At 37.8% G+C, this 13,010-nt stretch overlaps 1 protein-coding gene across 7 annotated transcripts in view; it reads right to left on the bottom strand.

Moving 5' to 3' along the window:
• SYS1 (SYS1 golgi trafficking protein) overlaps positions 1-12,987 on the bottom strand; it is a 32,975-nt gene extending 19,988 nt beyond the window's left edge. For 2 of the 7 annotated variants that reach the window (XR_005557679.1, XR_005557678.1), the window contains exons 1-4: positions 12,706-12,987; positions 10,466-10,741; positions 10,066-10,133; positions 8,775-8,867 (exon numbers count right to left, since the gene is read on the bottom strand). Coding sequence is in view for 5 of the 7 variants with exons in the window: in XM_039351329.1 (XP_039207263.1) it covers positions 8,502-8,742; positions 10,066-10,133; positions 10,466-10,627 (471 nt within the window). In the remaining 2 variants the exon portion in view is untranslated. The other 5 variants (XM_039351329.1, XM_039351327.1, XM_039351328.1 and 2 more) reach the window with 5 other exon arrangements.
• Between the last annotated feature and the right edge of the window lie 23 nt (positions 12,988-13,010).

The raw sequence follows: 13,010 nt of genomic DNA, 5'->3' as shown, positions 1-13,010 counted from the left end.
CTATATTTTTTAAAGATCTTGGAGCACTGGGGAACTACCAGAGGACTGGAAAAGAACTGATGTAGTTCCCATCTTCAAAAAAGGAAAAAAAAATAGATCTAGGAAGCTACAGACCTATTAGCCTGACCTCAATACCTGGGAAGATCCTGGAAAAGATAATCAAACAACAAATCAGCGAACACCTAGAGGCAAACAAAATCATTACTAAAAGCCAACATGGGTTTGTCAAAAACAGATCATGCCAGACAAATCTTATTGCATTCTTTGACAAAGTGACAAAATTAGTGGATCAGAGGAATACTGTGGATATAATTTACTTGGACTTCAGTAAGGCATTTGATAAAGTAGATCACAACCTACTACTCGATAAGATAGAAAAATGTGGGTTAGACAACATCACCACCAGATGGATTCATAGCTGGCTGACCGGCTGTACTCAGCATGTGGTACTCAATGGAACTGCATCTACATGAAGGGAAGTGTATAGTGGGGTGCCCCAGGGCTCTGTTCTAGGCCCAGTGCTCTTCAACATCTTCATCAATGATTTGGACGAGGGGATAGATAGATAGAGAACTCATCAAATTTGCGGACGACACCAAGCTGGCAGGAATAGCCAACACTCCAGAGGACAGGTTTAAGATACAGGAGGACCTGGACAGACTTGAACACTGGGCGCTATCTAACAAAATGAAATTCAATGGTGAAAAAACTAAGGTTCTACATTTAGGCAAGAAAAAACAAATGTACAGGTATAGTATAGGGGGTACCTTGCTCAATAGTAGTAACTGTGAGAGGGATCTCGGAGTCCTAGTAGACAATCACTTAAATATAAGCCAGCAGTGTTCTGCAGCTGCCAAAAAAGCCAACACAGTGCTGGGCTGCATTAACAGAGGGATAGAATCAAGATCACGTGAAGTATTAATACCACTTTACAATGCCTTAGTAAGGCCACACTTGGAATACTGCATCCAGTTTTGGTCACTGCAATGTAAAAAAGATGCTGAGACTCTAGATAGAATACAGAGAAGAGCAACAAAGATGATTAGGGGACTGGAGGCTAAAACCTATAAGGAATGGTTGCTAGAATTGGGTCTGTCTAGTTTAACGAAGAGAAGGACGAGGGGGGACATGATAGCAGTGTTCCAATATCTCAGGGGCTGCCACAAAGAAGAGGGAGTCAAGCTATTCTCCAAGGCGCCTGAAGGCAGGACGAGAAGCAACGGATGGAAACTAATCAAGGAAAGAAGCAACTTAAAACTAAGGAGAAATTTCCTGACAGTGAGAACAATTAACCAATGGAACAACCTGCCTCCAGAAACAGTGAATGCTCCAACACTGGAAGTTTTAAAGAAGAGACTGGACAGCCATTTGTCTGAAATGGTGTAGGGTTCCTGCCTGAACAGAGGGTTGGACTCGATGACCTCCAAGGTCCCTTCCAAATTTTTATTATTATGGATCATCGCACAGTCAGCCAGATGTTCAGACTGGATTTGGCATTTTGTCTACCTATCGAGTCCTTACCCAGGACCTGGGATAGGCAGATGTGGATGTTTGATGGTATTACAGATATCGTCGCAAGATGGAAGCAGTTCCTAGTAAGGCCGCCTTTTGCAATTGACTAATAGCGAATTTGTCTATGCCAATGGTGTTCAAGTGGTGCTCCAGTTGTTTTGGGATTGCACCCAAGGAGCCTATTGACTATTGGTACTACCCTTGCTTGCTTTTGCCACAGTCTTTCTATTTCTATTTGTAGGTCTTTGTATTTTGTTATCTTCTCCAGTTCTTTCTCTTCTATTCTGCTATCTCCAGGCACTGCCACGTCCACTATCCAGACTTTTTGTCTTTCTTATCGACAATTGTTAAGTCTGGGGTGTTATGTTGCAGGTGCTTGTCTGTTTGAATTCTGAAGTCCCAGAGCAGTTTAATTTTATCATTTTCTATGACTTTCTCTATTTTATGATCCCACCAGTTTTTGCTTACAGGCAAATGATATTTTTTGCAGATCTTCCAATGCACCATTGTTGCTACTTTGTCATGCCGCTGCTTGTATCAGTCTGTGCAATCTTCTTGCAACAGCTTACCAGTGGTCCACTGTTTCTTCAGCTTCTTTGCATAGGCGGCACTTACTGTCTGTTGCTGTCTTCTCAATTTTGACTTGTATGCATTTGTCCTTAAGGCTTGGTCTTGTGCAGCCAGAATTAGTCCCTCGGTCTCTTTCTTCAATTTTCCTGCTCTTAGCCATTGCCAGGTTTTATTATTATCTGCTTTCCCAGCTATTTTTTTCATGTATTGGCCATGTAGTGCTTTGTCTTCCCATGCCTCTATTCTGTTCTTCATTTGGTCTTTCTTGTAGGCCAGTTTGGTCTCTCCAGTAGTTAGTAAGCCTTCCTGATATACTAATTTCAGTGCATCTTCATCATTGTTCTTCAGATATTCTTCCAAAGCCATTTTTTCTTCTTCAACCATCTGATGTACTTGTAGCATTCCACGCCCACCTATTTGCCTTGGTAGATAAAGTCTATCAATGTCACTGCGTGGATGAAGGGCATGATTCATTGTCATTATTTTTCTGGTCTGCCTATCCATTGCTTTTAGTTCTGCTTGAGTCCAGTCCACTATTCCAGCTGTGTACCTAATGACTGGGATTGCCCAGGTGTTGATTGCCCTTATGGTATTTCCTCCATTGAGTTTGGACTTTAAGATCTTCTTCACTCTCTTGATGTATTCACCTCTAATCTTTTTCTTGACTTCAGTGTGATTGATGTTGTCAGCTTGAAGGATACCCAAGTATTTGTAGTACTCTTCCTCATCCAGACTCTTAATGTTATTTTCGTGGGGCATCTTGATTCCTTCAGTTTTCACTATTTTTCCTTGTTTGATAGTAAGTGTGGCACATTTGTCCAAGCCAAACTCCATTACAATATCTTGGCTATATATACGGACAGTGTTGAGCAGCGATTCTATTTCAGATGATGTTTTTCCATACAGCTTCAGATCATCCATGTAGAGGAGGTGGGATAGTCTAGCAGATGTTTTTGATGTTTGATAGCCATGTCCTGAGTTATTCAGTATTGTTGACAGAGGAAACAGTGCAATAACAAATAGTAATGGTGATAATGAATCTCCTTGAAATATCCCTCTCTTGATATTAACCTCTCCCAGCTTCTCACCATTGATCTGCAACTGTGTCTTCCATTGTGCCATCGATCTTTGCACAAATTTTCTGATGTTTCTACTGACTCCTGTTATTTCTAGGCACTTTATTATCCAATCATGTGGCAGAGAGTCAAATGCCTTTTTGTAGTCAATCCATGCCACATTCAGGTTGGTCTTCCTTCTCTTGCAGTTTTCCAAGATCATTTTGTCTATTAGGAGTTGATCTTTTGTTCCTCTGCTATTGGGGCGGTTTCCTTTCTGCTCAGGTGGAAAGAGATTGTTTTCAACTAGATGCTGTTGTACTGCATCAGCTACCACACCAGTTAGTAATTTGAAAGTTGTTGGTAAGCAGGTAATTGGCCTGTAGTTACCTGGTGTTGCCCCTTTTGCTGGGTTTTTCATTATTAGGTAGGTTTTCCCAGTTGTTAGCCACTTTTCAATTTCTCCTCCTTGTAGTATATTGTTGAACTGCTTGGCAATGAGTGGGTGTATAACAGTTAGATGTTTCAACCAAAACCCATGCAGTTCATCTTCACCTGGTGCTGACCAATTTTTGATTTTTCTTGCTCTTTTTTCTACCATTTTTGTTGTTATTACTAGTTCTTTCATTTCAACTTCTGTTTTATTTGCATCCACCTCTTTTAACCAAGCGCATCCTTGTTGTATTTCTTTGGGTTATCCCATATCTGCTTCCAGAATTGCACTGTTTCTTCCTTGTCAGGTACTGACTGATTCCTTGCAGTTTCTCCATTGATGGATTGGTAGAAACGTTTCTGATTGGATTGAAATTGGAGGTTTTGCCTATAGTTTGCAATTCGAGCTTCATATCTACTGATTTTCCTGGCTATAGCTGTTATTTGTTGCTTTATTATTTCCAATGCTTCCTTGATCTTCCTTGTTTCTAAGTGGTATTTCTTGATTAGGTATTCTTTGGTCTTCTTGTTCTTCAGCTTCTTTTCTTTCATCTGTTCTAGCTTGCTTGCATGTGATCTTAACTTGCTGATCTTATTTTCTAGTCTAACCTTCCATTTTTGTGGTGCACTGTTTGTTTGTTTTTCTTCTTTGTTGATTTTGCATCCCAGGTATTCAGTTATAACTGCAGCTGTGCTGTACATTAGTTGGTTTGTTTCTTGCAGTGAATTGGTGCTTATACTTGCTATTGCAGTATTTGCATCTTTTAATGCTTGTGCTAGCTGTTTCTTTGAAACAAGCTTCAATGCAGGCAGCCTTATTCTGTTGTTTTTGTGCTGTTCTAGATGCTCAGTTATTCTTTGTTTCAATTCTTTTTATTATTATTATTATTATTATTATTATTATTATATTTGCAGTTTTATGAAAGAAAATGTTGGGGAACTCAAGAGGGTAGCATGAAGTTTTAAAATAACTGTATTCTCTCAGTAGAACATGCTGGTTTCATTACCTACCTGAAATGAGCTCCCCAAAATGTCCAAAGCAAGATTACAGATTGATGATTGACTTGTTATAGAGGTATTTGAAAGAATGATTAGTTATGCAAGAGATTTACATTATGTTGGTATATGACTTCAGAACTAAAGAAAGACCAAAATCCTGAGGTAGTTTAAGACAGAACATCTGAAACCCATGCAAGGAATAATGCTGTGATACCTCTTTTTCTCCCTTCCTGACTAATTTTTCCTCCTCCCTGATTTTCCAATGAAATTTGCAAAATGCATGTATAGTATACATGTAAATATTTCTGAGATGGAAAGAAATATTTAGTTACAAGTAAAAATCCTTGCAATTTTCTAAGGAAAATCTCTGTATTGCAGGATGGGTGGATGTTCAGGGGATCACTTGAATGAAGTATGGCTATTGCTGTAAAATAGCAGTGGAGAAATGGAACTTCTTGTTCATTGCTTCTCTGACTATTCCTTGTAACTGCCTATTCTGGTTGAGGCTCGTGGGAACTTCAATTCAACTTTTGAAGTACATTCTTGTACATTCCTTACCTTCTAAAATCCATATGAATTCTTGTATAACTCTACTCTGTACATGAAGTAGGATATGCCATGTGTTGCAGCTATTTTTAACATATTCTCATAATCTCTCTCTTTCCAATTCCACTTTTCTAATTTGTACTGAATATACAAAGCAACCTTAGATTGTCACAATTAATGTTAAGTTGCTTTGTTTAGTATTGGCATTTAGACTGATTTCTTCCAATCTATTGGTCACTGTGCTGTTCTCCAGATTTTTTGATGACGTGGTTGATTAGAACTTCTACCGATCCTCCTTCTGTTGCTTGCTATATTTCCATAGCTATTTCATCAATTCTTGTAGCCTTCTGACTTGATAGTTACTGGTGTGTTGATCTAACTTGATTTTCTAGTATTTGACATTCATGTAAATAGGTGAAATCTTCTAAGGTATTTTGGATATTAACATTCATACTGTTCAGAATTTCAATATACTCCTTCCATTTTTGTTTGATCTTCTTTGAATCATTACAGGTAGTCTTTGATTTATGACCAATTGTTTAATGACTGTTCAAAGTCACTGTGGCTTCAGAAAGGGTGTCTGTCTATCTTAAAACGTTGCAAATCCCATGGTCACATGACCATGTTTTAGGTGCTTGGCAACCAGCTTGCATTTGTAACCAGCTGTAGCATCCCAGTCATGTGACCACAATTTGCAACTTTTTTTACTTGTTTCTGGCATTTTTTTTTGCCAGTTTCCAGCAAAAAACAACCCCAAACCCATTCATTCAGGAGAATGGATTTGCTTAATAACTGCATGATTCAGACTTATGAACACATGATCTATTTAATGACCACCTTAAAAACCATTAAAAAATTGGGTCCTGTCATGTCGATGCCTCAATTTATAACCACAATTTACAACCACACTCCAGTTCCAGTTAGGGTTGTAACTTGAGGACAACTTTTGCTATCTGTACATTAGTGTCCCTTGCTATAGTAATTTAAGGATGGAATTTCCTTCTGAGTTCAAGAACTTTTCACATCTTTAATAGCCTCTTTGACTTTGTTCTATTGTTCCTCTGGTTGCCTGTCAATAAGGGCCAGGATTGTGAAGAAATGCTTGATATTCTTCTTGAAAATGATGGATACATGCTCAAGATCACATGGAAATTGACTTACATCTTGTACATGAGCAGTCCGTGGTCTTCAATCAGTCTCTGACTTCATTCTTTCTTGATATAACTAAGACTTCTACCTCCTTGCATTAATAATACAACTGATTTGATTTCTGCTTAGTCCATCAGGCGATGTCCATACACATAGGCATTATTTTGGTGATCTGAAGACTTGTGTTAGCAATCAAGAAATAATTTGATTAGCAGAAACTAATTATCATCATTATTAGCAGAAAGTCACCATTTTGCTTAATTTTCTAGGTTTCCTTGGCCTTATGATTCAATTCAGTCTCATTATTTCCAACTCTGGCATTCCAATCTCCAATCACAAGCACCATATTATGCTTATGACTGCTGTCAATTTATGGAAAAGTAGGCAAGGTCAAATAAGTTCCAAACTACTTTTTCGCTTTGCCTTAAACATAGCCCTTAATTTCACACACAGGCTTTGATCATAAATAAATGCGCACCCTAATCCCTGTTAACATCTGCTAAATAGATCTCAAATAATGGGAACAGAAAAACTCTCAGTACTCAGATTGCCACTGTGTGCCTAATTAGATTCCAGTCTTTAGTCACTGTTAAGTCTACAGAGATTCATTGAAACGGCTTCAAATCTCCTTTGCTGCATTAGGTGTGCTATTATGATACTCCCAAAGGAAAACAAATGCCTTGAGTGCACATGTGAACATACAAATAAGTACTGCAGAGAAGATTGCATAATACACAGTTTGCAACAGGAATTGCAGTGGCTTTCACTGCAGTGCCACCTTCTGCAAGAAGTGATGTTAATGCAACTATAATTCAACAATGCATACTATATAGTACAATATGTTAACATTGGATGAAGACGGGGTGATTCACTTATATTTTCCAACTACAACAATCGTGCAAGGAAAGATATTCCCTCTGCCCAAATCTATACTTAAGTATCTGGAACAGAGCATGCTATTTTGGCAGAACCTTTGGGTTTCTTTATATGTTATCAATGGGTCCCATAAGAGCGCTTTGAAAGAAGGTTTATAAAGTTCATTTTCCAAAATTATTCACCTTAATCATTACAAACATTAGCTTCCCAACTGTAACTGATACAAATTATTAGCATTCCAAAATATTTACGTACAAAGGGAAAACTCTGGGATATATCCAAAAAAGTAATTATTATTTTTTAAAAAATAATAAAAACTACAGCTACCTTTTGGTGCATTATAAATGAACCTTCCCTTCACACACTTTCTTTTCACAGGAAGTCAATATTTGCTCTGGAGGACAGAGTTTATTCAAGTTCCATTCTAAGAAGACAATTAAAATTATATGCAAAATAAGCATATCTTGACAGTAGTAGTGCCCTGCACAACACCTTGCAAGTTTCCTTGATTATGAACAGTGAATCTTCAAGATAAAACATTCATTGTAGTAAAAAAAAGGGCTCATTTGAACCATCTCCAGTCTTGAGAGTATGTGATCAGGGGCAGTTACCTCTCTATGCCACACATTGTAAATAAAAGTGGCTTAAATCCTTGTTCACCTTTTTGAAGCCAATAGTTTAAAAGTGTCTAAGCCACAGTTTCCTGAATTGTATTCCAGACTGATAACGTTTTCATTTCTACTGCCATATTAGTAATATAAACTAGCCTGATCAATACACTGTAAAGCTTCAATGGAAAGTTGAAGTCTTTATTAAATAAAATAGTAATTTCTTCAGTCAAATAAATACAGTCACCTTTTGCTGTTAATACGCTTTCTGGAATCTGAGCAGCCAAGGGAATAATAGAACTGTGCCTTTCTGCATTGTTTGATCTCTTTGATCTTTTAATTCAAAAAGTGGAAGTAAAACAAGTATCAGATATATGAGGGATAAAAGGGAACAAAGTGTCTATTGTGCAATTGTTGGAGTTCACTAGTCAGCTGATGTTCACACTATAGAGAAGGGAAACTGTAATCATCACAACTTACTGCTTGCTTCTCAAATTTAGTCCACTTCCTATGTCTTTTATGCATTTTATCCATCACTCGAGTCTGATCTATGTCACTTTGGCAAATTGGGCATGTCTGCATAGTAATAAAAATGAGTTATGTAAAAACTATATTCATCTTGGCCTATCAAAGTATGTCAGTCTCCCAGCTAATATATTTAAGGCCCTCTGGATTTCTTCAGTTGCATTTCCACATTTCACAAACTAGCACCAAGATGCTGATACTGATGGAGAAACACAGTGCCTCTGATGGCCTATACACTGGATTTGGGGGCTGAATTTAATGGGATTTCTTTCAGTTCTGTCCTCATACAGAGGTATTCCCCAATCACAGCCATGAGTGCTGTGCACACAGTATGTACAAGCCACCAGGTCAAAGCTGTCGGAAAGTATCCATTGTAAATCCAGCAGCCCAACAGGTGAAAAAAATGAACAGTGGCTGTGAAATCCAAGCATTGCTTTCCTCGTCGAATGAAATACAATAAACCAATGGCACTGCAGAAGAAAAGAAAAGAATTATGTCAAACCTTAAGATACACCATCTTCATCATTCTATTTTCCATATAAGCTATGTAAGACATATCTCGTGGAAGCACTTTTCATTTAAATCTTTATCCAATCTATGTGAGAAAGCAAAGAAATTAAAGGAAACTTTAGACTCCAAAGATAAACATTTTATATTCTTTTTATATTTCAGCAATTTTTGGCCCTTTAAAAAATTGTTCGCTCAAAATAAAGTGAAATTTTCATATATAAAAAATTCCTAACTGTTCTATTTTATACGTATGCTTTTTTTTTAATCAGCCTCCAAAGTCTAGAAGGGTAATTATATACTGGTAGTCCTTGACTTACAACCACAACTAAGCCGAACATTTCCATTGCTAAGCAAGGCAGTTGTTAAGTGAGTTCCCCCCCCATTTTATGATCTTTTTTGCCACAGTTGTTAAGCAAATCATTGCAGTTTTAAGTGAATCATGCTATCATTAAACAAATCTGGCTTCACCCCCTTGACTTTGTTTATGAGAAGTCAGTTGGGAAAGTTACAAATAGTGATCCTATGACAATGGAACAATGCAACTATCATAAATATATGTCAGTTGCCAAGTGCCCAAATTCTGATCAGCTGACCACGGGGTTGCTGCAGTGGTTATGTGAAAAATGGTCCTAAGTCACTTTTTTTCATTGGCATTGTAATTTCAAATGTCACTAAATGAGATGATTGTAAGTCAAGGAAAATTTGGGTAATTAAAACTATGTGTTTTTCCTTTCTAAAATTGTAACTTTTAAGCACATTTTTCTTGGATATTCTCCCTCTTGAAATTCTTTCCTTTTCTTCATTGCATGTTAAACAATTCTAGTTTCATTTTTTTTTTTTTTGCATTAGATATCACCATTATTTGGCTTATAATTTATCAGCTTCAGCTTCATCTTTCTGAATGGCTCTACTTCAATACTTTTTCTCTAGACTCCTCTTCATGATCTCTCCATAGGATTTGAGCAGTTCAACCAACCTGATTTCATTACGTATTATCAACTCAGTGTCCATTATTAGGAATTACATAGGTAATTTTCTCCTGGACACTGTGTTCCCAGCCTGGTCTTTCAGCCATTCCTTCAGTAACTCATTCTGTCACCTGGCAGTCAGATATTTTGGGCTACTTAGCTAATCATATTAAATGCCTAGTCCCAGCCTTCTTTAGTTTGGCCTTCAGTTTTATAGCACTGATAATCAGAACGCTTCTGTTTTTATCAAGAGGCAGCTCGCCACTCTAAAGGTGCTTGGTTTGAGGGTGTCAGAAGAATAACAATCTGACTTACCAGGTGAGTGCATTCAGGATAAATGCCATTGTGGAAAGTCTCCCTGGAGAGGTGGCAAATCCCAAAACCTGTACAGGTACAAAGAAACATAGCCATTGCAATAAACTGTAAATCAGCTAAGATCTATTGGCTTCAGTGATGTTACATCAGCTCTATAGTTCAAGAGGCAACATCTGGACAACTAATCAAACTCATTTTAATACTGATATAATAAAGGCAGTAATTTGAAACAGTGCAAATTAACTTTTGACATACTGTACATTAAATTTAAATGTAAATTATATGAGAGGTAATCCATGAAGTTAAATATTAGCTTTCAGTATTCCTCCTAAAAATCTTCTACTGCCTTCTTTGATTTGTCAAAATTTGTTTCTGACATACTGAAAACATAATTACCTACCTCATAACTGAAAATCTGGTCCAGTGAAGGGTTGCTCTGTACCAGACTGTCTACGAGAGCCAACCAAAGCCCCAGACTGCTGTAATAAATTGCTTGCATGAGCATGATCTGAGAAATGATAAGAGCAGGATCCCAAACATAACTGCGGAACTGGGGAGCCATTCCTGAAGCAACAGCCCAGAGGCTGCATAGGCATATATAAATAATCCACGGATGTCTTAAAACATAAATTCCTCAGGTCACTGTCTAGAGAATGCAGAGTGATTCCATCAGTACCTGAAAGAAAAAATGATTTGTGTCATTCCAACTAAATTCTACAAAAAGAAGGCCTTCTAATGTACCTCTTCTCCAAAATCCAAGAATTGTATTGCATTTTTTTTCCAATTACAAAACTACCAGTGTTACTAACAGCTTCCTAAAGTGAGGTCACTGACCCAAGCATGGCACAGGAAAGTTATTAGACAGGTTGCAATAAATGAAATTTCTCAGATCTGGTTAAAGGTGATAAATAAAATGGAAATAGTATGCACTCTGATTCTTTCAGAGGAAGCACTGCAGAATTATATTTGTATATATTATTCAATCTAACTCTAAGATTTGAGATGAAATATATTCAACATGAATAAAACATCAATAGAAAATTCAGAAGAAAAATGATTTCAAATGAATGCTGTTCTTCAAATAATGGAAAAATTGGCTTTCTTGACCATGAAAAAGATCCAGCAAATACAACATTCTGCTTCTATTACTGACATTCCACTGCAAAAAATCAAAGACTGAGCGCATATTAGTCATGGCTCCTTCACGACTAATATCAGTTAATAGTCTTATTCCTCCTCAGAAATTTATATATATGAAACAAACATCCTAAAAACATCATAATTTAGGATTTAATTTGCAACCCAGTGCAATGTAAGTAGGTTTATTTCCATTTCTGCATTGACTGGTAAAGGACTTCATTGCATCCTTCTGCTATTGGGCTATTTAATTTTGTAAAATAACTGAATATTTATTCAGAAATAAGTTCAGATGCACTTAATGAGACGTGTAGATAAGTGCATTACATTGCAAACATTTTTCTATGTACTCAAAAGTACATCCTTTGTGAAGTGTTTAACTGACTTCGCCATGCTCATTCTCCCAACTATCATAGATTTCCTATGAAGAAGGTCTCACTGTTACAAAGCTAGTTGCCACCTTACAACAGGTCACTTGGTGACCATTCCAAGTTACAACAGACCTGGAAAAGCTATTTATGCCCCCCCCCAGTCATGTGACTACACTTCAGGTGCTTGGCCTGCATTTACAGATTGTTTGCAAAACCCTTTGGTCACATGATTGCAATTTGCATTTTTGTCAGAAAACCAATCAATCAGAATAGAGCTGGAGGGGATCTTGGAGATCTTCTAGTCCAGCCCACTGCTCAAGCGGGATATCCTGTAGTACCATTTCAGATAAGTGACTGTCCAGTCTCTACCAATGATGAAGCACCTACAACTTCTGAAGGCAAGCTGCTCCACTAGTGAATTAAACCAAATAACATTATATACCCTTTCAGAGATCAGCATTTGTTAGGTCCAAATTTTGAGACTGAACATGCACTTTGAATGCTGCATCAGTTGGTGGTATCTCACATATTATTTTAAGTGAAAAATACATTTAGGTATTTGGATTAGTACAAGTTACAATAATGAGTTCATAAGGCAAAAAATATAGACTGCTAATCACAGTGACTGGATTCCTACATTATTTAAAGCCCAAAACAATCACATAATAGTCTAACTAACTGATGTAGAAACCAGTCACCATTATATATGTTAAGGAGAGAATCAAAAGACTGATAAACTTCAATTCTACAGTCATGGCAACCTTTTCACCATCAACATATACTAAGCTTGATAGATGCTAGGTGAAGGGCTTGCTCCATGAATTGGCTCGATGTATAATTGTAAGTCATGAATGATTTACCCATTGTTTATGCAACAAACCACAAATGACTGGACTCACAAGTCACCCTAAACCATAATTGGCTGAGTTCACACACAACAAATCGCATTGAGGGTTCGTGGGTTTAAAGTAGACCTTTAAAACACACACACATACACACACACACACAAGCCAGTAGTTTCCGGTGTCTTTACAAAAGAAAAAAGAAAAATACTCCACTGTTGTAGATCATGACGGGAGAAAGCATCCCTGCTGGTTTTCTGTCAAGGGAAGGAAACGAAAGAAAGACGCACCATCCTAAAGAGGACCATCCGACCCCTTTCTCACGATCACTGCTCCCAATCGAGAGGCAAATCCGTAATTCCCCCAAATCCTTCCGATTTACCCTTCGCATTTCCTCGCCGGTCCCCCGCTAACTCACTCGGTCTCTTCTACCAGACCGAGAAGCCACGACAATACAGGCCCCTCTCGTCCACCGCCAGGCCTGTCTCCGCAGCTGACTCCTTTCGTCGAACCACCGAGTCACGCGGCCTCCAATCGCCTAGAAGGAACATTGAGACAACCTCGTCCCTCTAAGGAGCCATGGAAACAACCCCGC

The sequence above is a fragment of the Crotalus tigris genome, unplaced genomic scaffold (assembly GCF_016545835.1).
Source record: "Crotalus tigris isolate CLP2741 ecotype Arizona unplaced genomic scaffold, ASM1654583v1 scf7180000018371.15429387391:27106975, whole genome shotgun sequence".
Classification (NCBI taxonomy): domain Eukaryota; kingdom Metazoa; phylum Chordata; class Lepidosauria; order Squamata; family Viperidae; genus Crotalus; species Crotalus tigris.
Note: the sequence above shows the minus strand (reverse complement) of the source record. Positions and strands in the feature narration are given on the sequence as shown.